The 27716-nt window shown below is 40.0% G+C and overlaps 1 protein-coding gene across 2 annotated transcripts in view; it reads right to left on the reverse strand.

Annotated features, from left to right (window-relative positions):
- The window catches only part of SLAIN1 (SLAIN motif family member 1), a 58296-nt gene that overhangs the window by 15122 nt on the left and 15458 nt on the right, over window positions 1-27716 (reverse strand). Inside the window, exons 3-5 of one of the 2 annotated variants that reach the window (XM_052705929.1) lie at window positions 14803-14952; window positions 12828-12977; window positions 7202-7540 (exon numbers count right to left, since the gene is read on the reverse strand). In XM_052705929.1, coding sequence (XP_052561889.1) covers window positions 7202-7540; window positions 12828-12977; window positions 14803-14952 — 639 coding nt within the window. The remainder of the gene's footprint in view (window positions 1-7201; window positions 7541-12827; window positions 12978-14802; window positions 14953-27716) is intronic. The other variant, XM_052705928.1, reaches the window with a different exon arrangement.

Genomic DNA, 27716 nt, shown 5'->3' on the forward strand with positions numbered 1-27716 from the left:
TCTTGATAAATATTAACTTCCCTCTGAAAAAATGCTTTCATCCACTGTGCTTCATCCACTGAAGCTGCCTGTGATCCTGGATAAATGTCCCTAAATAACGATTCTCTTAGATCTTAGAGAAGTGGCCCAGAATCTGAGGGAATGGTTTCTATAAAAGATATTTCCTAGGATACAAGAGAATGTAAAAATGTTGCCAATGCAACTTTTCCATATGCCATGTCAGAATGAAATACCCAAATGGTATATGTAAGTCCGTCAGCGATTTCTAGAACTGAAGAAAGGTGTTAGCAGACAAAAAGAAAACAAAACCTAAAATGAACTACAGAAATACGTACTGGAGGATTACAACTGGTTGGCTAGCAGCTTGCACATTAATTAGTCTGTTTCCACTATGTAAAATGAGCAGGTTATCAGTACAAGCATTACAAAAGATGGGTCTTGTTACGTACAAAATAAGGTTTAAAAGCCTAGATTTAAAAACACCGAACTGATGTCAGATATCCAACACTTGTTGACAGGAGCAAGACTAAGTGCAGCCAAAGCTTATGTTGGCTATATAGTGAAGTGTCTTACAAGACATTTTTTCATTCATTGTTATTTTCTTCAAGTGTTGTCAGCATTTCATTTGAGCAGATTCATATCTGATCAAAAGTGCACTGTAGTTAAGAAATGCGATACAATGAATCATAATTATTAGAGTCTCATAGAAACCTGTATCACTTTTCAAACTACATTTGTAATTTCATTCACACACTTAAGTCCTTCACACAAAACTTGCAAATTCAATCCCACTTTATTTGTATTGTATGCACAAAGAAGTTACGGGAAAAAACTTAAGGGAAAAACTTGTTATTCACAGTTTGTTCTGAAATCCTTAACAAAATCGTGCTCAATTACAACTTCACCATGTGGGATATATACTATTGATTAATTTATCTTCTTCATCTTCAAACATCTGAGCTCATATCTGCATTACATTTGTTACACTTACAAGAGGTAAGACATCCTAAATAGATCATGGCCCAGTTAGAGATCTGTGAAATCATCAGTTAATACAACAGAGACATCAGTACACAAATGCATGATAAAGAACTAAAAAAAGTTAAGCAAGAGACAGCATTCTTCATTATTGTCAGTATCTACATTTTGCTATGTTGAACATCTCCATTTTATTTAAAATTATTACTTCACCCTGACATGTCTCCTCTGAAAGACACATAGAAACTTTCCCATTATCCTTCCGTGACTTCCCTTCACTGCTCACTATGCTCAGTAATGCTTCGAGAGCGACTGAAAAATATTTTCTTCTCTTTTTCTTTAATAAAGAGTCTGCTAAAATTTCCTTCTGATTTTGCTCTTCCTCGCTGAACTTCAGAAAGGTAAGAGAAGAAAAGCACTCAGTAAATCAGCAAGAGGATGTCTTTTCTCACCCCTCCAAACACACAAATCAATGTCACTTGACACTGAACTAGTATCTAAACACAGACCTACTACCTACTAAAATGCTGTTCTCTTAAGTCTGATTGAAGTTTGCTTGGAAAGAGGAATGGAAGGAATGAGGGTAAGGGGAGGGAAGGGGAGGGAAGGAGAGGGAAGGGAAGGAAGAGAGGAAGGGAAGTAGGGAGGAAGGGAGGGAAAGAGGGAGGAAGGGAGGGAGAGAGGGAGGAAGGGAGGGAGGGAGGAAGGAAGGCAAGAAGGCAGGAAGGCAGGAAGGCAGGAAGGCAGGAAGGCAGGAAGGAAGGAAGGAAGGAAGGAAGGCAGGAAGGAAGGAAGGAAGGAAGATGTGCACTTTCCAATTGAGGCAAGGATTTTGCAACACTCAATGATGTTCTTATAATTTCGTCTGAGAAAAGTAATTCCCCAAAAGTGTAAGCAATAAAATATTTCATAACTAACAATTTAAAAGAAAAAGCAAAGATTGTTAGTGTAAATAGTGTCATAAGGCATCAGTAAATGAAATGGCTGATGACTGATTAGAAATGGTTTTTTTTCAGATGTAGTTACAGACATTCAATTGATTTAAACAAAGAAAGCAAAGTTTTTCAATTAGTGAATTCTTATTAGGCAGAACTGGAAATAAAACTTATTAGTTTTAGGCAGAACTGGAAATAAAACTTATTAGAATATAAGCATAACATATGCACACTACAGGCATTAAATACATCTGCAGCCTGTGCTACGGGTGGCCCTTATATATACATTCTAAACATAACACATTTACATTTGCATGCATCTACCAATTTATGTTAGCATTTGTCAGGAACCTTTTAATGCAGCAGTTGTTGCGGATTTGCAGCAAATAGGACCGGTCCCATTCACACAGAGAGTTCACTGGTGGGGTAAAGGGAGAACAAGAACCTGAGAAGAAGAGCAAGACTGCATGCTATTTTAAAATAGATGTATGGCAATTTAAAGCGTGGTAGAGTATCAAAATTACACCAACAGGCAGTGCTTTGCTAAGTGCACTGGCAAGAACAATTTGCGAGTTCAAAGTTGTAGAATCATAGAATCACTCAGGTTGGAAAAGACCTTAAAGATCATCAAGGACAACCACAACCTAACCACACTGCCCTGTTAGAGTACAACCCTCCGCTAAATCATGCTCCTGAGCACCACATCCAAATGGTTTTTAAACATATCCAGGGACAGTGACTCAACCACCTAATTGGGGAGCCTATTCCAGTGCTTAACAACTCTTTCTGTAAAGAAGCTTTTCTTGATATCCAACATAAACTTACCCTAGTGCAACTTAAGGTCATTTCCCCTCGTCCTGTCACCTGTCACCAGTGAGAAGAGACCAATCCCACTCGCTGCAAGCACCTTTCAGATATTGGAAGAGAGCAATAAAGTCTCCCCTCAGCCTCCTCTTCTCCAGACTAAACAGCCCCAGTTCCTTCAGTCTCACCTTGTAGGACATATTCTCCAAGCCCTTCATAAGCCTTGTTGCCCTTCTTTGGACCTGCTCCAACACCTCAATGTCCCTTCTGTACTGAGATGCCCAAAACTGAACACAGTACTCAAGATGAGGCCTCTCCAATGCCAAGTACTGAGGCAGGATTACTTCCCTAGTCCTGCTCACCACAACACACCTGGAAAACATCTGTGAGCACATTCTCATCCCAAGTATATGCAGAAAATTACAGGGGCTAAGCTCACAAGACAGGAAATCTCTCTGCTACCTAGAATGACATCCTGTGACTGGAAAACAAACAGACCATCAGCTCTAGTGGACCTCCATATGGGTACATAGTGCCATTTGAGCGATGCTGGGTTGTTTAAGGCATCTGAACAACACTGACAGATGTCTGTGGTGAAGCCAAGAAGGGTGGTCTAGAGCACCTCATATAACAATAATTGCTTATATGCAGGCAGAAGAATTGGGCAGTGCATTCACATTTGGACACCTACATCCCAATACCTAAATGCAGCTGACAGCAAAGCAGATCCAATCTAGTATATGTGTAAGGGCATACAACGTGCATCCTAAGAATACAACATTCCTGACTCATCTCTTGAAAAGCCTGGAAGCATTTACAGCAATGAACCAGAAGTCTTATCTGTTCAAACCTTTGCAAGCCCTTTCAGCAAGGTTAAGGGAAATGGCACAGAGAAGCAGTCACTCCTGTCCCCAGAAGCCACACGCCTACATCTCCTCAGTCATGGTGACTGCCACTCTCTGTTAGGTGACAGCCCATTTACCTTGCCCTTTCCTTGAGGCCAGTATTAGACACTGCTCAGCCTTGTCAAAACAACTCTGTTACAGGGTTTGTAAATAGAAGATGTCTTTTCCAAGCCACTGGGAACCTGGATACAGTGTTTGAGTGCTTGCTGGGATATTCCTTGTCTATTCGGTAAACATTTTACCTTTTCCAATTGTTTTCACAGAGTCGGAGAATCACAGAATCGTAGAGGCTGGGTGGGACCTCCAGAGACCATTGAGTCCAACTCCCCTACAAAGCAGGCCACTTACAGCAGCCTGCACAAATGGGCGTCCAGGCGAGTCTTGAGTATCTACAGAGAAAGAGAATCCACAACCTCTCTGGGCAGCCTGTTCCAGTGCTCTGTCACCCTTATCACAGTAAGAAGTTCCTTCGCATAGTGGTGTGGAACTTCCTATGCTCCAGTTTATGGCCATTTCCCCTTGTCCTGTCCCCAGAAACCACTGAAAAGAGGTTGGTCATGTCTCTTTGACATTCACACTTAAGATATTTATAAACATTATTAAGATCACATTTGAGTCTTCCTTTTTCACAGCTGAACAGACCCAGGTCGCTCAGTTTTTCTTCATAGGGGAGATGCTCCAGGCCCTTTATCATTTTTGTGGCATCTCTCCAGGAGCTCCCTGTCTTTTTTTGTACTGGAAAGCTCAAAACTGGATACAATAATCCAGGTGAGGCAGAGTAGAGGGAGAGGATCACCTCCCTTGACCTGCTGGCCATGCTCCTTTTAATGCCCCTCAAGATGCCATTGGCCTTCTTGGCCATCAGGACACACGGGACTCTTGAAATCCAACCCAGCTTCATAGCAATAAACATACCAAAACTAATCATCAGGCATCCAATAAAATACTCTTAGAAACTATTAACATTTTCTAAGTTTATCACCCCTTCAGTCTGTTGTTATTTTTTTTACAATGCAGGTAGTACAGATCTAAACTCAGAATAAGTATCTCAATTAGCATACCACACCAAACAAACTACAAGCAAGTATGACAGAACCAGAACCCCTGATCCTATCTGTTCTTAAGAGCAAAAAAATATAGTCCAGGTAAACACGTAGATAGGTTTTGGGAAGTCACTGTGTCAAAGCTAAACACTGTCTTTCCGTCAAGACTGAGTGCCAAAACTCAATGTTTACTTGTTGATTTCTTTGCATTTACATTGAGCTCTGTGAACGGCCAGATGAATCAGCAGCCAGACTATTGACTCCATATACAAGAACAGAACCAATCTCTTTAGGGGAAAGTAGAGGAAAAGAGATTTGGGAATACTGTAACAGTAGTACTACAGCAGAGCATGCTTAAAGTGCAATTTTGATTAATTATGAATAATACTTTTCATGTATATTGAAAGCTGCAAGTAACATAACAGGTTAGCCTCTCTATCTATCCCATTCTCGTTATTCATCAGCTTTGGGAAAGTGCAGCAGTCCATCGCACTGAGATTCAAACAAATTCTTTTGCAGTCTAACTCTATTTCAACTTGTAGTTCTTGAAAGACTATGAAATTGTTGCCAATATGATGAGAAGTGCTGGTGAGAAGACACTGTCATAACACTACTAATACATCTTAAACATAGCAAAAAGTTTATTCCTTGTTTGCCAGCAGAACACAGAATCATAGAATGGCTTGGGTTGAAAGGGACCTCAAAGATCACCTAGATCCAACTCCCTGCTGCAGGTAGGGTTGCCAACCAGTAGGTCAGGCCAAAAACACAAATTTTTCACAATCAGCATTTTCCATTTATGTTGATCACTGCTGCATAGAGTCATAGAGTGAAGTTGAGAAAGCTAAAGAGATAAACAAATTGCCTCTAAAGATAATGGTACTGGCTATTACAGAATTGTCTGCCATGCCATCAAACAAGAGACTGGAGTAACACCAGTGACGTGTCAATCTTCCAAACAATACCGAACACATAATCCAACACTTAAGTTTTTTTGAGAAAAAAAGCAACCAGGTGATAAAATTGGTAGTGTTTTACATTTTTTTCCAGTTAATAAATTAGAAGTTCATGTAGTATTTGTATGCTGCAAGAACTTTCTGAGATTTTCATGTGGGAATCCAGTGATTAAACTGCTGAGAGATGTGATTGATGCCTCGTCCCTGGAAACTTTCAATCAAGGTAAGGCTGGATGAAGCCCTGGGCAACTGGAAGAGCTATTCATGTCCCTGTTCACTGCAGGCGAGATGGACTAGATGACCTTTAAAGGTCCCTTCAAACTCTAAGGATTCTATGATTCTATGATTCTAAGTTCTACTGACATGAAAAATAATTGAAAAAGACTTTAGGAACCATATGAAAACACTGCAATGCAACATCCTGCCCATATGTCAGAATCAAAAATGTCCCATCACTTTCTTTTCTATCTCCCAAACAGATTTTCCACAAGCTATTCAGCACTGTCCCATTCTCATTCCTCACAGATGAGAAAAATAATATTGAAATGAATGTGGTACATATGCTGTAACAGCAAACATCCACATCACTGTGCTCTGTGCTAACCTTAGCCTTCTTTGTAGGCTGCTACCTGTCAATTATACTTTCATGCTGTGTCTTACTTTGAATGCAAGTGCTCTTGGAACCAACCTGTCACCTCTGATTTGTCAGGAAAGTACCATGCATACCTGTAGCACACTATAAATAGGAGCTGTCTTGAACAACACATTTATTTTCTTGCCCAAGGGTAAGCTGTAACCTGTAAGGTTACAAACAAAACCTTGACTGAAAACTAACTGTCCTGAAGTATCTTGGGGACTTGAACTGAAGGAACAAAAAGTAGGATGCAGCAGTAGGAAGAAAATTATCATCATAATGAGAAAGGAAAAGGAATATAATAGCAAAAACAACTTAATTCCTGAAAAAGCAGTAAGAGAAAAATATTTTGGACTCTGAAATATATCTCAAATGCAGCGCATAAAGCAGCAATGGCTCAGGGTAGACTGGGTACAACCTTATCTCTGACTACCTCAGCAGCCTGCCCTACCAGACTTGGAACAAGAGCAGAACACTGACTTTTATCATAAGCACACATCATGAATTTACAACAAAGCTGCATTCATGGAAAAGTTGGGAAATAAGAAAGAGAATGTTATTAGGAATGAAAATCTGAAAATCCTTCTCTCTACCTTGCCATATCCATGATGGACATACACAGCCCAGGCTCAAAATCCTGATCAGCCTTTCCAGACAAACAATGGCCTGCTAAAAGATGCTCTTTTCCCTGTTTCTTCTCTCTTCACAGGTACTCATAGTTGCAACATTTTAAAACTAAGTTAATAGCTTTCATGACTGAGTCAAATTACAAATTATCTAATTACAACATTCCTCTAACAAAACAATCATTTGCACAGATTTAAATCTATTGTTGCAACTCAAGAACTGATCATAAATCAAACACTTTTCAGACAGTTTACACAACCTGATCTTTAGAACTGGCACTTTGAACAGAGGAGAGGCATAACAAAAGCATGCAACCCACCTCCATTCATCCTATTTGGTTGCTGTTCTGGAGTTTGGACTTGAGGAGAATAGTAGGGCTGCTGGTAAGTACTTGAAGGAAAGTGCTGGGAAGTAGGGCTTCTCCTGCAGTCCCGAATACTGGAGAAAGTCTGTGAGTGTGGGATCCCTCTCTGGAATGGGGAGCAGCGTGTGAGCCGTGGCTGTGGGGGAGGGAGATGGTCAAATTCTTCCTCATCCTCAAGGCTGTAGCGATCATACTCCTGGTCGCTGCACGTCCCCTTTTTTCCCAAATGTAGTGACACGCTTGAACTGTGTCTTGACGCTGATGCTGAAGTCGAAGCATAATCTTGTCTAAGGCCTGTAAATTCCAAGAGAAGGATGATTCAGCTTCTGTTAACTGATCAACACTTAACACACAATCTTTCAGACTTGGCAAGTACATGGACACATGATCTGACAGCAGGAACTGGATTTACACTCTAACCAAGCTGAAGATCTGAGATAGGATTCAGATCTAAATATTGGTGTCTACCTTTCAGGTATCTAAGCCTGAATTACTTCCGATGAGATCTCTTTTTAATAACATTTTTTAAAAAAGAAATGAGAAAGAGAATACAAGCATCTCCAAATTGTGTTGTGTGAACATGTCTCATGTTTCTCTTCAAATAATATGAATTACCCTAAGGAGCTGCCTATTTCTCTGCCAGTGAAAAAGATGACACAAATATTAAGTATTCAACTTTTTTAAATTAGAGGAATCAACACTCACTCTATTTGTTTTCCAAATTATTATATTTATTATACTTATTACTATACTTTTACTATTGTACTTATTACTGTACTTTTATTTTCCTGCAAAAAAACTGATGACATTCCTTAACATATAATCCATGTAAATATTCTTGCTCTTTAACCTCCTTGACCACGGTGAAATCCTGCTAGAACCTAATTTCAAAGAAAAGGCTCAAAGGTGACATTGTTACATTTCATACACACGCATTTTAACATCCCCTTCTCAAAACGACAGGTGTTGAGAACTATCCCACTATTAGCTCTACAGGTTTGCTCCAAGTGAAGTGAAGGGAAAGCATCCACAGTCCTTCCACTTCCTTCTTTTCCTGCTGCAGAGCAGCCAACACAGGAAGGGGGTTGGACTCGATGATCTCTGGAGGTCCCTTCCAACCCCTACAATTCTGTGATTCTGTGAAGCTTTGCACTTCCTGCACCTGAGCAATTCTGCAAATGGCTGTGAACAATAGCTTCCTTAAATTTATACAAAGCTTTCAGCTTCAACAAGTGTCTTGGCTACCATAAAGAAAATTTCTTAACATACCTGCTTTTTTTTTTCCCCTCTGCAGTAGGAGATTATTTGTGCATGTGAAGAGTGTGTGCCTATGTGCACGTATAATACTACCACTTTCTGCAGGATTAAGTGGACAACAACTGTCATGTGTTCAAAGACTGCATACTGATTGCTGGGAGAAGAATGAGATACAGTGATTACACAGGAAGTAGATTAGAAGAAAAATAGCATTTCTCTTTCCAGTTTATGAATGACCTGATTTATCAGAGCTAAGCACCTGAAGACTTTTTTTAAACACCACTCTGAAGGAGGACAGCACAGCATTTACACAACACGTTTTTCACCTCTGGTAGTCACAAAACTAATTTATCTTCATTCTTATATCTTGCAAACAATATCAGAAATTTTCTGAGCTGTGATTACACACATTGACCAGTTGAGAATTCAGTGATATGTTTGCAAAATTTCTCTGCTGAATGTAACTAGTACTAACAGACTCATAGCAAGCTCAAATGCTAACAAGTCCAGTGGCTCGAGCCAGACTGGATCTCCAACTTCTTGCTCCAATTTCTTCATTTCATGTAATCACAGAATGGCCTGGGTTGAAAAGGATCACAATGACCATTTGGTTTAAGCCCTCTGCTATGTGCAGGGTCGCCAACCACTAGACCAGGCTGCCCAGACCACATCCAGCCTGGCGTTGAATGTCTCCAGGGATGGGGCATCCACAACCTCCTTGGGCAACCTGTTCCAGTGTGTCACCACCCTCTGAGTTAAAAACTTTCTCCTAATATCTAACCTAAATCTCCCATCTTAGTTTAAAATGATTCCCCTTTGTCCTATGACTATCCACCCATGTAAACAGCTGTTCCCTCTCCTGTTTATATGCTCCCTTCAAGTACTGGAAGGCCACAATAAGGTCTCTCCGGAGCCTTCTCTTCTCCAAGCTAAACAAGCCTGATTCCCTTAGTAGTCACTTCATATTTTGCATTGTAATTCATGCATCACTTCTGAAATTCCCTTGTTTTTTATCTCATCATATCCCCTTTTACATCTCATTTGGCACTGGTAGAAAGTGAGATGCATTGTTTGAGTGATTTCTATGCCTAATGGCATTTACTTCTGAATAAAGTTATCTTCTAAACTACCATCACATCAAAATATAATACTCCATTTGCTATGGAGACTAGCTTCAGAGCAGGTAAGACCGCACTGAGCAGGGGATCTGGAATAAAAAAGACAACAAAAAAGCTTTTTTTTAAGGCTTTTTGAAGCCAGCAACAGTGCTGTGCTTATGCGGGGCAGCAGGTAGCTTGTGGGTGGCCTCCTCAACCAGCAGGGAGGGGGACCTGGTACATTAGCGGCACAGTTTAAACTCCTTATGAACGCGTCATCACCTGCTCTTAACGTTCACACCTGATAATAAGCTTTAAATAGCTTCGGAAAGAGCAGAAGCACAGAGCACCTCTGGTCAGTAACCATTGCTGCTGCCCACTGAGAAAGGGGAGGCTCAGTAAGCACAGCTCACGCTGCCCACATGGTACTGCAGCTGTGGGTGTGAGAGGTGGGTCAAGAGGACTGTAAGTACTGTTCCTCCTTGCTCAAGAGACCGGCATTTCTCTTGGCAGTCTCTGAGACTGCAGGCCTAAACACAGTCTCCACCAGACAGCAGGCTTATTCCAAGACGACCGTGGCAAGGAAAGACTGCCCAGAATGTGGCAGTTCAGGTCTCCAGTTGCAGGGAGTGCCTGACCCTGCTGCTGACTGGGGAGAGGGCAGGGATTCCACCTGTATGACATGTGAGCAGGTGGATGAGCTGCTCAGCCTGGTGGTGGAGCTCAAGGAGGAAGTCCAGAGGCTAAGGACCATCAGGGAGTGCGAGCAGGAGATGACTGGTGAAGTGACTTGCCGGCATGCTGGAGGGAAGGGTGACATGGGAGACGCGCCCAGAAAAGAGGTGGAGCCCCTGTCCCGTCACAGTCAGACAGACCTGACTGTTGAGGATTGGAACAGAGTCCTGACTTGGAGTCACGGAGCCCTCCCTGTCTGCCTACCTCGCTTCCCCAGGTCCCTCTAAGCCATAGGTGCTAGAAATTGAAGGGGAGGCGAGTGGGGAGGCAATGGAGGATCTGCCTACGAGGGAGCCTAAGGCAAGGTGGTCACCTCCATGCCTTGAGACTGCCTCTATCAGGAAAGAAAGAAGGGTGGTTGTAGTGGGTGACTCTCTTCTCGGAGGAACGGAGGGCCCCATATACAGATTGGACCTGAACTGCCAGGAAGTGTGCTGCCTTCTGGGGCCCGGGTCAGGGACATAACCAGGAAACCACCAAAGCTGGTTAGGTCCACTGATTATTTTCCTTTGCTCATAGTTCAGGGGGGCAGTGATGAAATTGCTCAGAGAAGCCTGCCAACTATGAAAAGACATTTCAGGGGTTTAAGCTGTTTAGTTCGAGAAGCAGGAGCACAAGTGATCTTTTGTTCTATACCTTCAGGGGCAGAGAGGGACACGGAGTGGGCTTATTGAAAGCACAAGCAATGAATACATGGCTCAGAGTCTGGTGTCAAAGCAGAAACTTGGGGTTCTTTGATCATGGGGCACTTTACTCAGCCCCTGGCCTGTTATCCGTTAACAGAACCCACCTATCTCAAAGGGGGCAATGAATCCTAGCACAGGAGCTAATGGGGCTTATCGAAAGAGCTTCAAACTAGCTATGACAGGGGAAGGGGACAAAACATTGATGATGGGATACGAGCCCAGGGAAATGATCTTGATCTGGGTGTGAGACAGACAACTCGGCTGAAGTGCGTCTACACCAATGCACTCAGCATGGGCAATGAGCAGGAGGAGTTAGAAGCAATTGTGCGCCAGGCTAAAAATGTTCTAGTTGCCATCAGCAAAACACCTCTGGAGTTTGTGATAGATGTTACAAGCTCTTCAGAAGGGATAGACGAGAAAGGAAGGGTGGTGGAGTGGCCCTTTATATTAAAGACTATTTTGATGTTGAAGAGCTTGGGGTTGGGAATGATAAAGTTGAGTGTCTGGGGGTAAGAATCAGGGGAAGGCCTGTAGGGGCAACATCTTGGTGGGAGTCTATTATAGACCGCACTCTACAACTTCCTGAAGGGAGGCTGTGATGAGGAGGGGTTTGGCCTCTTCTCCCAGACAACAAACAGGACCCAAGGAAATGGCCGCAAGTTGTACCAGAGGAGGTTTAGTTTAGACATAAGGAAAAACTTTTACTCTACGAGAGTGGTCAGGCACTGGAGTGGCTGCCCAGGGAGGTGGTGGTGTCACGGTCCCTGACAGTGTTCAAAAGGCGAATGGATGAGGAGCTATGAGATACGGTTTAGAGGCTTCTGGTAGAAGTGATAGTAGAAGGATGGTTGGACTAGATGATCTTGTGGGTTGTTTCCAACCTTGTGATTCTGTGATTCTATAATATATGTCAAACAAGCCTTCTGGGTCAGATTTGTGCACAATCACAGGTCTCACATCAAAATGCTGCCTTTAAGTGTCTGAGGAATTGTAAGGAGAATTCATTTATAAAATTTAGAAAAACAAAATAGGTGCAAAAAAAATGAGCACTGCTTAGGTCTTTTCCTTTCTCACAACACATATGTACAATGATAACCACAGTACCACAGAACTGACGATCTTTAAAGGTCCCTTCCAATCAAAGACACCTCCCCCTGCCAAAACAGGCTCCCTAGAGCAGGCTGCACAGGCAAGTGTCCAAGGGGTCTTGAATGTCAGCAAAGGAGACTCCACAACCTCTCTGGTCAGACTGTTTCAGTGTTCTGTCACCCTTACAGTGTTGTTCTTATGCACACTTCTGCTGAACATCTTATGCTTCATTCTGTGGCCATTTCCCCTTGTTCTGTTGCCGTGTATCACTGAAAAGAGTCTGTCCTCATCCCTTTGCCTCCCACACCTTAGATATTTATAGACACCGATCAGAACCCCTCTGAGTCTTCTTTTTTTAAGGCTGAACAGACCCAGGTCACTCAGCCTTTCCTCATATGGAAGATACTGTATACCCTTTATTGTGCTTTATTTAAATAATACCATTAGACACTATAAAACAGACAAATAAAAATGTATTCAGTGGATATGGAGCTCCTAATTGTGTTTCAGCAATAAATAAGAATCAAGTTTGAAACATCCAGTACCATTAACCTGAAGCCAATATTATGTACGCTTTCTCAGATAAAGAGTTTTTCCATCTGCTGTTGAAGAGGTGACAGCTTTCAGTAAAGATCCAATTGACTGAGACAAGGCAGGAGCAGCTTAGACTGCAGCGTGAAATCTTCCTCTGAAAAACAGAAGAAAGAAGCCACCTACTCTCTTCCTGTAGACGGGCCATAATCTGAACATCGGTGAGGTCCTGCAGTTTGTATCCCATGGAAATAGAATCATCCTCCAGCTCTGAGGTGCTCAGCTCACTGTCTATTGATGACTGAGGGCTCAAAGGGGAACTCCTAGAAATGTAACCTAGGCAGAAAAACATAATCTTTAGTCTGTGAATATCTTTGGTCATTTTTCATTCAGAGTTACTGCTCTTTATGTTACAATAACTTAAATTATTCTTATGTAAGAAACAAAAAGCTTTCGGAAGTATAGCCCAGCGCAGCAAGAATCAGCAAAGGCATCAGAAACTCATGAGAAGTAGGAGTAATAATGGATCATAAATTCCTCTGCATGTTCCCAAAATAGCTTTGCATAGCCCAGACAATGAATAATTTAATCCGTTCAGTTCTGATAGCATAGACTTGTTAGAGTACTCTAAATCTACCTGCATTTGAATCCTTCTTATGATATTGTGGTTCTCCCTATCCTTTTCTGAAAAGCAAGTGTGCGTATGTCTTGTGTTTAAGCTCAGTACTCAGATTCTGTACAGTAGTTATTTACTTAAATTTTATTATTCTTTTTAATTGTTTGTAATCGTCAGAGAAATAAATGATCATAGCAATTAAGACTGAAATAGGCATTATGAAACAAAAGAGCAAACAACACGTCCTTCACAGAGCTTTCAGGGAGTACTCTAGATTATAGTTTTTCCTGTGAAGTAGGGAAAGTATAAACTATACTACAATCACTTGTACAAGCTGGCATTTGCTCAAATTAAAGAAAAATTCTTCAAATAAAAAAGCAAATTACTTCTTATATCCTTTGAACCACCAGAGGCTCACAGGATGAAACCACTGTGGTGAAAGCTCTTAAGCAGTGCTTGTATCACATATGTGTTTGTATCCTCCAGCACAGCATCTATCCAAAATTTACCATCAATTCAGCTGTTCTCTAAAAATAACTCCAACAGAAAAGCACATGCAGGGAATTACTTTGCTTTGGAAGGATATAAGTGGTAAATGTGTTTGCCTTTTTAAATTTTCAAGTTGTAGTGGTCTTTTAGGTTTTGTAACAGCTGTGCTCTTTTGGATCAGCAGTTGGAAGCTAGATAAGACATGTGAGGGCACCTGAAACTGAACTAGATGCTTCTGGTTAGGAACTAAGCTGCATCCCACTAAACAGGGCAGCTCAGACATCCAGCTTACACACACAGACACCTACACAAGGCATTATCTCACCCACAGCACTCATATTCCTTAACAGGGCTCTCTGCACTGGTAAAGAAAATTGAGTATAGAGCATTGTGGCACTGTGTCAGCACTGCTGGCTTCCTCAGATCACATCTGCTATTGCCAGCAATAAAATATTAATGCTTCTTCCCCAGAGGATTATTTTCTCCACTGCCACTTCAGCTTAACAGCAGACACAGATTGAATCCTGATACCTGTACTGAAGAAGGAAAAACCCACTGAAATTTTATATTTTTCCTAAAATACCTGTGTCCTCTGAAAATCAGTGATAGTAGTAATGACGCCAGATGGAAAACAGCCTTGTTTCTGAAGGCTATTTTACAACAGGTAAATTGCCCATGCAAAGTCATTACACAGCTGCACAAATGTTTTTGTACACATAAAGAAGGAGCACAGTGGGATAGAAATAAGTAGTAAAGGGCAAAGCTAGAGATGGCTTAAACTGATACTGCAGCAATTATGAAGTGAGGTTAACCATTACGGAGAGCCAAGCTGCTTAGGAGCATTGCTTGCCTACAACACACTATGTAACAAAGAAAATAACTTATACCAGTAGCTATTAGTAGCAAAATTTTAGGTCTTTTTAATGAAAAAATCCCTCTGAGATGAAAGTTTATAAAATCATCTGAACAGTACATTGTTGTTAAATGCTAGCAAGTTTAGATTGAATTAAGCAATCTTGTAAGAGAACCATAAATGAACAAAAGGATAAGCATTACCTGTCCGTTCAGGTGTTAGTATTGCTTTACTGGAGGTTTTAGAGAAGCTGGGACTATTAAAGCCATTGGTATATGGGGTGAGTCTTGCAACAGGACTATAGGGGAAAGCCAAGGAGACAGGTGTAGAGAAGAGGCTCCGCCATCGGCTAGCTGTTATGGATGTGATGGAAGAGGGGAAGGAGAAAAAAAAGATTTATTGTTAAAAATTATTAGAGAGAAAATCATCTAATGATAATCTCTTAATTATATAAATGGTTTACTTATGGCAAATGGAACAGTCTGAATTCAGCAGCAAAACAGAGCATCAGCAGAGCCTTCTACATTCAAGATTTGTTCCACCAAGTTTTCTACTAACTATGTGCTGTTTACTATTTTCTATGTATAAACCATGTTGGTATATGTTTATCATATATATTGCTGTCAGTCAAGGCACAAAACAACAAAGAAAACAAAAAACATTACAGTTAATATAGAAACAGATTAAATTGGCAGTGCTCTTCAAGGAATTGTTCATGGCAATCAAACATCACACTTACTGAATTACAAGATACTGAATTATCAGTTCAGAGACAATGGTAAAATACGCTTAACCACCAAGTGCTAAAAACAACTGTAATCCCACAGCAAAAGCTTTTAAGCTACCATGCCATATTATTACTTTTCTTTTTCCAGCGTGGTTATATAAGCATGACATTTTTTCAAGAACCAACCAAATAATGGAACAGGGCACCTCTTTCTACAGATTGCTTACAGCAAGGTTGAAAAGCATCTAGTCTGCTCAGAAATGTCACAGAAAGTTCAGAGTAGGCAAAAATGCTAATGTTTATTTAACTTACATTTTCTTAGCTCATCTAGTAATGTAGCAATACATTTGTAGTTTGGTTTTGTTTGTTTGTTTTTAATATCTGTTCAAAAGGTAAAATAAGCAATATCCACATACTTTTAGGATAGTCAAAGACTTTTTAGCTTCTTGTCCTGCTCTGCCAGTGAGAAGCAGAGGGAGGACAGAACCAGGACAGCTGATTCAAACTGGCTGAAGGGATATCCCATACCAAATGGTGTCATGCTGAACAAAAAACTGGGAGGAGCTGTGTGGGGGTTGCCACTGCTTGGGGACTGGCTGTGCTTCTGTCAGTGGGTAGTGAGCAATTACTTTGTGCATCACTTTGTTTTGTATATTCTTTTACCATTATTATTATATTCTTTCATTTTCTGTCCTGTTAAACTGTCTTTATATCAACCCACAAGTTTTAGCTTTCTCTGATATTTTTCTCCCTCACTCCTGTGGGGAAAAAGTGAATGGGTTTGTTGGTGCTCAGCTGCCTGCTAGGTTAAGCCACAGCATATGGATATACTTACATCTACCTCAGAAATCCACAGGATAACTTTGGCACTTAGCAGATGTCCTTCTCTGTGACAGATGTTGCAAACCTATTTCAAAACCTAAAACCCTCAAAAGCCAAGTGTCATAATGGTTTGTATCACAAATCTACTATATTATTTGAATTTGTTCATCCATTTCACAGAACCATAGAATCATAGAATGATTTGGTTTAGAAGGGTCCTTTAATATTATCTGGTTCCAGCTCTCCCACTATAGGCAGGGACACCTCCCTCTAGACCAGGTTGCTCACAGCCCCATCCAACTTGGTCTTGAATGCTTCCAGGGAGGGGGGGCATCCATAGCCTCTCTGGGCAACCTGTTCCAGTGTTTCACCACCCTCACAGTAAATAATTTCTTCCTGATAACTAGTCTAAATCTACCCTTTCCAGGTTAAAGCCATTTCCCCTCGTCCTGTCAATACATGCCCTTATAAAAAGTCCCTCCCCAGCTTTCCTGTAGGTGCCCTTCAGGTACTGGAAGGTCCCTGTAAGGTCTCCCTGGAGCTTCTCCAGGCTGAAAAGCCCCACCTCTCTCAGCCTGTTCTCACAGGGGAGGTGCTCCAGCCCTCTGATCATCTTCGTGGCTCTCATCTGGATTCGCTCCAACACCTCCATGTCCTTCTTGTGCTGGGGGCTCCAGAACTGGATGCTGTCCTCCTGATGGGGTCTCATGAGAGCAGAGTAGAGGGACAGAATCACCTCCCTTGTCCTGCTGGTCATGCTTCTCTTGATGCAACCCAGGATACAGTTGGCCTCCTGGGCTGCAAGCTCACCTTGCCAGCTTATGTTGAATCTTTCAATTGACACTCCCAAATCCTTCTCCTCAGGGCTGCTCTCAAGCCATTCTATGCCCAACCTGTATTTGTGCTTGAGATTGTCCCAGACCAGATGCAGGACCTTGCAATTGACCTTGCTGAACTTCATGAGGTTGGCACGGGCCCACCTCTCAAGCCTCTCCAGGTCCCTGTGGATAGCTGCCTGGCACACTCACAGATATTTTTTAAAAAATATTAAAGCAGACCCTGTTTTAAGACTTTTCTGTCACCAAAATGATTTAGCAGGACATACAGATTTTATTCTGCCTCCTTGCTTACACCAACACAGAGTAGCTAAGGGAAAAACAGTAAGTACATCATATTGGCAGGCTGTGAGTCTCACAGCCACAACCTTTATGAGTGATCATAGGATCACAGTACTATTAAGGTTGGAAAAGGTCACTGAGATCATCTACTCCAATCATCAACTCATCTCACCATACACACTAAACCATGTCCCTCAGTGCGACATCAACACATTTCTTGTACACCTCCAGTGACAGTGACTCCATCAACTCCCTTGGCAGCCTGTTCCAATGTATCACCACCCTTAATATCCAACCTGAAAATCAATTCACCATCAGTACAAAAGGTACTGTTTCACTCCAGTCCTTTCATTTTTTTCCCACTCAAGGTTACTTTTGGTTTTGTGTGGACTAATCAGACTCTTATATTCTTCTTGTCAGTGTTACTAAGCTTACAGCAAAGGAGATTTCTTATTTCCACAAGGAGAATATAGCAGTCTGCAGTGGAAAGGAAGCATTTTAGTCTGGAGAAGAGGAGGCTCAGGGGGAATCCTCACTGCACTCTGTAATTCCTGAAGGAAGGTTGTGATGAGGAAGGGTTTGGTCTCTTCTCCCAGGCAATAAACACGACCAGAGGAAATGGCCACAAGTTGTACCAGAGGAGATTTAGATTAGACATAAGGAAAAACCTGCCCAGGGAAGTGGTGGAGTTCACCGTCCCTGGCAGTGTTCAAGAGGTGTCTGGATGAGAAGCTACGAGATATGGATTAGTAGCTTGTGGTAGCAATGGTAGTGGTAGGACAGTTGGACTAGATGATCTTGTCGGTCCTTTCCAACCTTGCAATTCTATGATTCTGTGATTCTATGATTCATCTGTAACACTTTGCCCCTGTAAGAGGGAATTAAACTACAAAAAAAAGTAAGATATAAAAATGCAAACTGTGATCTTTTCCATCACTTCACCACAGAATTATTGCAGTTCCCTCATTTTTCATGATTCTAATCCCTTCAAGCTTAAAAACCTTACAGGCCTGAGATCATATCTAGGAGCAGCACCATTGCCACTTCTAGAAAATTGCACCGTGCCTAGCAACATGGCCTCTACCTCTAGATAGAGCTATTCATCTTTAACATTTACTGAAGGTAAATTTTGAAAATTTACAGTTCAGAAGTCAAGTGTGCAGGTATTACAAGATAAAAAGGAGAGTGAACTCCAACAACCACAGCTCTACAAAACAGTGTGTAACACAGTCATTACGGATCAGATTAACCCACAAGCAGTCAAAACTGTAAATTAATTTGAGGCATTAACTTAAAGAAATGTGTGATAGAGTAGATCTAAATATCATGTCCACAGCTAACATCTGTCACTCCATCAGAAGCTATCAGTGAGGAGCAAAGGATGACAGCTCCTTGTAATTCTATTTTTCTGCCTAACACAAGGTCTTGTTTCATCACAGTCTGATCATTTGCCAGGCCAATTATCTTCCAGCATGTTCTCACCCACAGATGTGGTGAACCGTACAGCACAAATAAACATCATTCATTGCTCTGTACAATCACCACTGTAAGCCTGGCCTACAGAGCACAAAGCAACAGTCATTGTGACTATGTAAGCAAGAACCCACACTAAGAATATATTCAGTATTTATAACAAAACAGATTCAGAACTACTCTTTCAACTTGTGTGTGTTTTGAAGGGAAGGCAGAGAAAGATGCCTACAAACTCTAGCAATATACTATTCTAAAATGCCCCCTGAAACTACTGGGTTCTGTGTTTCAAATGCTTCAGGTTCAGCTGAGGACTGTCATTTTTTATGCATATGATTAACACCTAAACAATAATTTAGGTTTGAATATACAAAACCATTTTCATTAGGTTTGAAATGGAAATATCAAAATGAAGTACATACTGAGTATTTCAACAGTATCAACAACAGTAAGATTAGACTTATATAAATCTTGGGTTATGCCAAAAACATGAAAAGGTATGTAGGGAATGAAGGCTACACATACATAAGCAAATATGCAAAAAAAAGTAACATTTATAAAATCACAGAATAGTGCAATGGATGGTCACTTTAGGATAGTTATTTCACTCCAAACTGATTCTGAGTCTGCTCTGATTATTACAGTAAGCATTGTTAAAATACGCAAGGATTTGTACTTTGTTAATGGTTCCCAGTAGGATTTTTCCAGAGAATGAGGCAACATTGTGAAGACCTTTATTTTCAATTTAAAAGCCAAACTGTTTGGCTTCAACACTTCATATATTAGTAGTTTTTTTTTTCTTAAAGCTCCAACTTGGGCTCCCAGAGATGATTTACAAAACTCATCTGCCCTTTAAAAATAAAGGAATTTTCTGACCCTTGCAGTTGGATATAAACATGAACAATGCAGAAGACATATTGAAGGAAGAAACACCAGCTGTGGAAAGGAAAGCAGGCTTATCTAAAGAATCATAAAGAGAAAAGAAGCCAAAAAAATCCTTTTGATTTCCTGATGGGAAAGAGTCATATACATTAACAACTGGACTTCATGAAGCATGAAGCTGTTCACCTTTGACACCAACAAAAGGAGCTAATAATCTCTAATACATAAAAACAAATTGTCCCAATCTTCAAAGTTAACAGCTACACTGTGAATGCCCAACTTTCTGAATACTGTTTTCTTGGACTTGATCAATTCTTACTAACTAGATTGCTGATAATATACTGGGTTACATAACATCTATTATAAATAACCTTAAAATATTTACTAACACTTTAAAATTTTTACTAACATTTTGCTAAAAATGATATGCTGGATATATCAAAATGATGCAGAATACTAGTGTAATAATTTTGAGCAACTACATAAACACAAATACGTACCACACTGACTGTTGTTAATAATCAGCTTTAACAACTACGCAACAATTCACATGAAAACTTAAATCAGTAAACATATATATACATATATACCCATATATGGAATTGCATGACAAGGAATGGAATAATATTAATAACTAGAACAAACTCTATCTCTAAGCATATATACAAAAGCCAGTTTTGAAAGTGAGGCCAAAACTGACTATTAACATTAATGGCATCATTCATATGCTGGGACACGAGGTAAAACTGGCATTGACTCTCATCATGTTGTTTTAATTTTGTGCAGTTAAGTAAAACAGTGACAGATCAAGTACAGCTGCTGTACACAAGATAAGCTGCTGTATATTAGATAAGGATATACCAGGGCTTTCAAGAAACTACAGGGAGTATACGTACATTTGAAACACCTCTCTTTTTTATAATTCCATTATGAAACTCAGTGAACAGTTTGGCAGAATTCTGTATATAGCAACCTACTTTCACTCTAACACAAATAACTATTTCTTTGCTATACAGACAGAATAAAACATTAAATTGCTATATTAACAACTAAATTTTATCTGAAGTTGCTATCTAGCTCAATTAGCTTAAGTTTTATATAAGCCTTTAGGCCAGAGATGAAAATAGCTTTTATATTCAAAGCTAAAAAATAAATTGAATTGCATATATGAAGATACTTGACTCTGGTACTAATTACATGGCCTGAATAAAGCCTCTCTTCAAAGCTAACATTTGAGCAAGTATTTAAAATACAGTCAATCCAGTAAGCCCCATACTGTAGGTGGTAATTAATTTGAGGGCTTGGGCTACATTCTGTGCCCTCACGCTGTGATCGAGTCCTGCCTCCACTCAAGGCCCTCAGACTTTCTTGTTGACATACCTTCCTTGAGAAAGAAAGCCAACCACTTCCTTGGTACATTATGCATATGGGCAGTTGCATAGCAGCCATGCTTTAAAAAAAAAAAAAAAGTCTTCTCCACGAGTAAAACACACAGTCCTGCTTGGGAAATACAAGTATTGCATTAAGACTGGGGACGTTCAAGAGTGCTAGAAGGGAATTCAGAACTTCTTCCTTCATGTAGGTAAGAGTTTAAACAAGCTAAGAGGTACCACGTGAGTGAAGTATACCTAACAACTTCCCAAACACAGATATTTAACTATAGTTTAGAACCCTGTGATTCAGAGTCTGGCCCCTCCTCCTGCAGTTAGCTGTATGCCTGGGAACAGGTAAGTAGTTAACGTGCTTGAAAAGGCAGTAAGAGGAAATGAAAATTTTTGCTACTTGCTGAATACAACAATTGTGGTATTTGCTTAAGAAGTGAAAAACATGGGCTCCTACTGCTCTCTGAAGAGATTTTTCAAGAATTTTTTCAAGGATTTTTCACATCCTTGAAAACTCCTATAATAATTTTAAACACTCTTAAGAAGACAGGAGGGACTCTATGCTCAATTGCAAGCAATGCTATGGTGCCAATATGTAGGAACTGATCTCCAGGTCTCAAAATGTTCAAAGCAAAGCTTAAGCAGACAGCGTCTCAAGTATATCCATAACTCTATACTACAGGAAGCTTAGAAGCACACACATCTCCAGGGACAGGGACTCCACCACTTCCTTGGTGGCCTCACGATTTTCAGCAAATTGTAAGAGCTTAGTGATGTGCATCTGCAAATGTGCTGTGCCAGTCTGCTCTTTACACATTTTGAAATGGTCACTGAAGCAAATGAGCAATAGTAAAAATGAAGACTAAGAGCAGTACGTTTCATTCAAAATTTAACATTTAAAAAACATCTCCTAGCATCAATCCAATTTCCATGCTTTTCTCTGCAATTACAAGTGCTAAAACTTCTTCAAAAAACTATAATTTTTATTAGTAAAAACAAAACAAATACTGGGCCCAAGACAGCAATGTTGTCAGCTCTATTACTGTATGCAAGATAATTGAGTTATATTTATAAAATTGGAAGTTATTCTGGTGAATACACATATTCTCCTTTTATTGAATATTACTGCAAACATCTCAGCTTTTCAAGCATTTCACTCTTAGTTCCAATCTCTCCCAGTCATCAGCTGTGGTTGTCTCAACACCTTATTTAAGCACTTACAGTTTCATAACCACAGCTATAGCTCCCTCAGCCATCCAGTCAGCAAAAGTGTCATCAGCACAGAGCCACATTTCATATGCTTAATGGACATTTTCACTCGCATTGAATCTGTCATTGTCCAAAGCTATTTCCCTCCACTGTCATACCCAGCTCACAGAATGCTCTTGGGTCTAGTTTGCTGTTTCATACCTTGATGTCTCATTCCGGAGAGGCAAGATGCCTCCTCATCCACAAATGCAATGATGAATCTGTAAGTGCCGACTGCACAGATCAGTAAATAAGGGTCTCCAAAATAAGATTTCCTGCATATATTTATCCTTGAACCTCCACAACTAAACTGCAATGGCTGAATAAGTAAACAGCAACATTCTCCTTAGGTTTTGTTAGGATTTAGCGTAGAAATCCAACGACTTCCCACATTCTTAACATAGGTCAGCTTGTAAGAAACAACATAGCATTTTCATGCATTTTCATTGCATTGTCTTCTAAAAGAATGTAATTCCAATACAAAATTGGAAGTTTTCACAGCACTTTTATATGCAATATACAGGACTGCCATACAAAATAAATTAAAAAAAATATTAAAACACCCTTTCCATGCTACTTTAAAATAATAAAGAACAATCAACTTCAACTTCAAACGTGGTATCAAAAGTCTAATGAAAACAATTGCCACTACAGGTAGGTGACATAATCATGTATTAGGAAGAGCTGAGAGAATTAATAAGGATTGCCTACTTTCCTCTAAGCCTAGGAAAACTGAAAAATAATGTTAGTTTTAAGTGCATGTGAGAATTGGAAGTACCTAAAAAAGCTTCTTTCCCAACTATTCACATAAAGTAAGTTCTTTTTCAACAATAACATAAAAAGCAATCAATATTAGCGTAAAATTAGAAAGTAGCTCCGTTGGTTTGTATTGGCTTACTACTGTTTAAATCAAACTGCAGCAATTCATATACTTCAAAATTTGTCCCAGCAAAAATAGCACAGATCTCTTTCAAAGGTACAGTCAGAAAGCATCTAAATTGCAGAAGTGTCTAGGACTTTCATCCAGCACAGCACAGCAATGTAATCGACAGTACTGTTAAGCATGCTACAGTTGCTGAAAAAAAATGTAAATCTAAGTAAGATTCAGGAATGCTGCACTGTGTCAGACAAATTTCACTTGTGTCAATAGTGATGTATCATTGCAGGCAGCGAAGATTTCTATATTTTTCAAGACACACAACCACTCAGTTTCAACATAATTCAGTGATATGCTGACCTGAAAATTGTCTTTGGACACACTACAGATTGGAAAAATGACTACACTATGTTCCAACAGTGGCGCGCTGAATTGCAGAGAGAGTCCAACCCACCATTCCCCAACAGAACTTTTCCACACAAATGATTTTTTCTAAGCATTCAGAAGACTAGAAACAAAATGGAATTGAGCAGTGTGAATTACATGTCTTATACAAAACTTCTACAAAAAAAGTCCATCATGGCTTGGCTTTGTGCTTTTGCATGGCTGGGTTTTTGTTTTTCTTTCAGTTTGCCTCTTCTTTATAGGTGAACTACCTACTAACTAGTTACACAGACAAGCACGGAGGCTTTGTGATAAATGTAATTGTCTCACTGTTCATTTTCTTACTGTATGCAAAACTCCCTCTGCATGCACAGGTCCAAAAACCAAATTTTCAAGGAAGTAATAGCAAACAGGCAAATCTGGCTTGCAAATTTCTTTTTCTGAGATACTGGACAAATATTACACTGAAAAACTACACCTAGTAATGACCTGGGGCCCAAATGTCTGTTCCCCCCCTAGCTCCTATATTCAGCTTTTGGCAATTTCTACAAACTGCTAATCTGATCTGATTCTTAATCAGGATCCATAAGAATACAAGTTGTCATATTTCAACAATTTTGAAACAAGATATAATTTCCTAAGCAGAAGACACAAGTATTACTACATAAGGCAACGTGGTACAAAAAACAGATTGCCCAGACACTTCTGCCAAACTATAATCTTTTCATTCATTAAGGAGGGTGTTTACACCACTTATTTTAGGAGCCTTCTAATAAGGAATTACAAGCTTTTTAAAATAAAGAATTCTTACCAAAGAATGCTATCAAGAATAAAAGTTCATATGGGAAAACTACATAAGTTCAAAGAAGAATCCATCAAAGGTTGGTTAATCACATAAATCAGGTATCATATCTGGTTCAGTCACACTCCAAACTGAAAATACACCTGGGAGAGTGTCAGAGCAAGGGTGAGTGCTGCTTCCTCTTGTTCTCATTCTTTTCTAGTTATCTATTTATGGTACTTTTGTCCACAGGAGCCTGTGTCACACAGACATGATGAAGATGCTCTGATGTACAGACATTTATGGCTGACCTAGTCACCACAGTACAGAATATACTCAAAAGTGAAAGAACAGGGCATGATTCACCTCAACTCCACTTAAAAGGCCACGAGCTGTGCCTGTTTGCCTCCACTGACTACAAAGGGGGATCATGGTGACTGGCTGAGATACACGTCTGCATATATTCAAAAGAAATTCACTCTGACAGCATTCATTACAGGGAACAATAAACAGAGCTTAGAGACTTCAGAGACTGCCTTTAGCTTTCCCTTTTTCTAAGCAACTGAAAAAGACAACTTCTCTGAAACGCTAGAGTGTAACAGTGCTTGCAAGTATCCAACATAAACAGCTTTCTCAATCCAAGTAAAGTTGTTGTGCATCCTTCTTGGTAGTAGGGGCAGCTTGAAGGGTAACCTGTTCCTACAGGATGATCCTTTACCTCAGTCCTCCCAATGTCATTTTCTCAGCTATACTGTTACACTGCAATTACAAGTTTCCTACAAAGATTTAATGATAAATTTGATGAATTCTGTAATCTGTACTAAGAATAACTTTTTGTAGTTTCTTTTGCTTGTTTGTTTGTTTTTTAAATACTAAAAAGAGTTTCTCATTCCCATTTACCAGGAAAATGCTGGAAATTTATAACAAGCCATTTAACAGAGAAATGGAGAAGGAGAAAACAGGAGCAGGAAGCTGAGGCTGCTAAAGTCAATGTTGCCTGCAAAGAAAATATTTATCAGAGAACACTTTATGAATCACAGAATCATCCAACGGCTTGGGTTGGAAGGGACCTCAAGGATCATCAAGCTCCAACCCATCTGCCACCAACACACAGAACCACCAATCTCCAGATCTGACACTAGATCCGGTTGCCCAGAGCCTCATCCAAGCTGTCTGGCACACCTTCAAGGAAATTATGACATGTCTAAAGGTAGGTGAGATGAATTCAACGTCTTACAACAATTACTTATTTACATATACAGCACGAAGTAAATCACTGGCAATTTCATCGTATCTGTAACAATCAGAATCAAAAAACAGTAGAAAATGATAACTATCTTACAATTCCACAACTACTTTGAGGATAGATACATCACCTTCCTACTACAACCATGTATCTAAGGCCTCAGAAATATCTTCCAGAGCTTACCAAGTCAGCTGGATAGGTGTCCTGTCTCAGCTCCTCCTGACTACCAATCTCTGAAAGAGATACTATCAAGCCTCTGTTTAATCTAAATCAGCATATGCTGCAAGCAATGGGCAAGGACACCATTGTGTATGCCAGCAGATCTGAAAGAGCAAGAATGACATCCTCGCTGAAGAGAAAGTGGGTTACATTTAAATGTAAAGAGATTAAAAGAAGATACAACCACAGCAACATAAATTATCTTATTTCAAATTTAGTGGATCCACAAGAGGCTTGCATTACTGTTCATACTACAGAGCAGAGCAGACTATGCAAGGGCTCAGAACAAGCTCTGAGGAGGCTGATAAATCTACCTAAGGAAATGTTGGACCACGACAAGAAATTACCATTAGCACATCTTCACTATTAGTTATTTGCATCTAGACTGACCAACATAACTAATTTGTTCTCATATAGTTCAAATAACCTTGAAGAAAGCCCCATTCCATACTAATTATGAGTGGCGTGTTCATTCGTCTACCATGAAAAAGGTGTCCTCATATAAACTTTGTCACTGCAGCCTACAGAATGGAAAAGCAGTAGATTTAAGCAGAGCAGTGTCTAAACTTATGGTACACATACCATTTCAGCACTGCTCACGCATAATGATTGCCTCTTCGTTAACTGTTTATACAATTCTTACTGAAGTGCACCTATGGGAAGTACTGATAAAGCAAAGTTTACTTAAGGAGTCTCTGTAGAGATGTCTAAAATCTTCCCGAAGGAGCTTATGTTCAGGAACATGCTATGACTTAGTGGCAAGAGGCTTTCTCTGGGGAATCTGAAGAGAGTAGTCTCTCTAGGCAAAAAACTGTCATTAAAGAAGACTTGACCCTAATCACAGTAAAAATAATGGCAGTAGTACCTATATCAAATATCTATGTGTGATTTACCCTGTTTTTCTAGAAATAACTATGTGCTTTGTGCTCTTTGTGTGACTCTAGGTTAGTGTAGTATCCTAATTCTACAGAAGGATGAATATTTGTAATACTTTTCTAATACTTTAACAGTCACTTAAGCCTTTAGCAGAACCTAAATAGTTACCTTCACTCCTACCATAAAATTGAAAAAACATCACTTTACTATTGAATCAGGTTAATTTTACAGTGGTAGAATTCCATGGAAACAATTCTAGTTTACCACAGCATACATAAAGGTAGTAAAGGGACTGTGAGGGTGATGAAGCACTGGAACAGGTTGCCCAGAGAGGTTGTGGATACATCCACCCTAGAGGAGTTCAAGGCCAGGCTGGACGTGTCTTTGAGCAACCTGGTCTAGTGAGAGGTGTCCATGCCTACAGAAAGGGTGCTGGAACTACATCATCTTAAAGTTCCCTTCTAACCCAAACCATTCTATGATTCTATGACTCTAAATTAATTGAGCTACACATCTGATGACTAAAAATTCTTTGAATAGCACTGGTATGGCAGCCAATCTAATGTTTAACCAGAAAGGAGGGAACTGGTAGATGTTTTGCAAAATGCAGCATGTTCTCCATCTTTTAACAAATCATGTGATCAGTATTCAGCCCAGCAAATTCTCCCAGTCCAAATTTGATCTCCAGTTTTACCTAAGCTGTTTCTCTTGTCCCTCCCTGTCACTTCAGGAAGACAGCATGAGATGAATCATGCTACTCTGGGTTGTCTGTTTTTCTATCAGTTCCTGACACTTCAAGCTTGATGTTTAAGAAATCTTGAGTAAAGAAAGTTGAACCTTACCTTGAATGCACTTACAGAATGTATTACAGAGAAATGCAGACATATATAGTAGCTTGAGATGTGACCTAAAAGTTGAAATACAAGGAGTATCGGGACAATTTGTATACAAGTTGGATCCAAGAAACAGCTATATCCATGTGTGTTATCCATACAGCATGGCACTATTGTGTGTGGATGTACTGGAGCTAGGTTGTTTGACATGCTTTAAAACATCCAATGACAGCATTCCTTTGGAAGTGCTGC

This window comes from Tympanuchus pallidicinctus, unplaced genomic scaffold (genome assembly GCF_026119805.1).
Source record: "Tympanuchus pallidicinctus isolate F22 unplaced genomic scaffold, pur_lepc_1.0 scaffold6, whole genome shotgun sequence".
Classification (NCBI taxonomy): domain Eukaryota; kingdom Metazoa; phylum Chordata; class Aves; order Galliformes; family Phasianidae; genus Tympanuchus; species Tympanuchus pallidicinctus.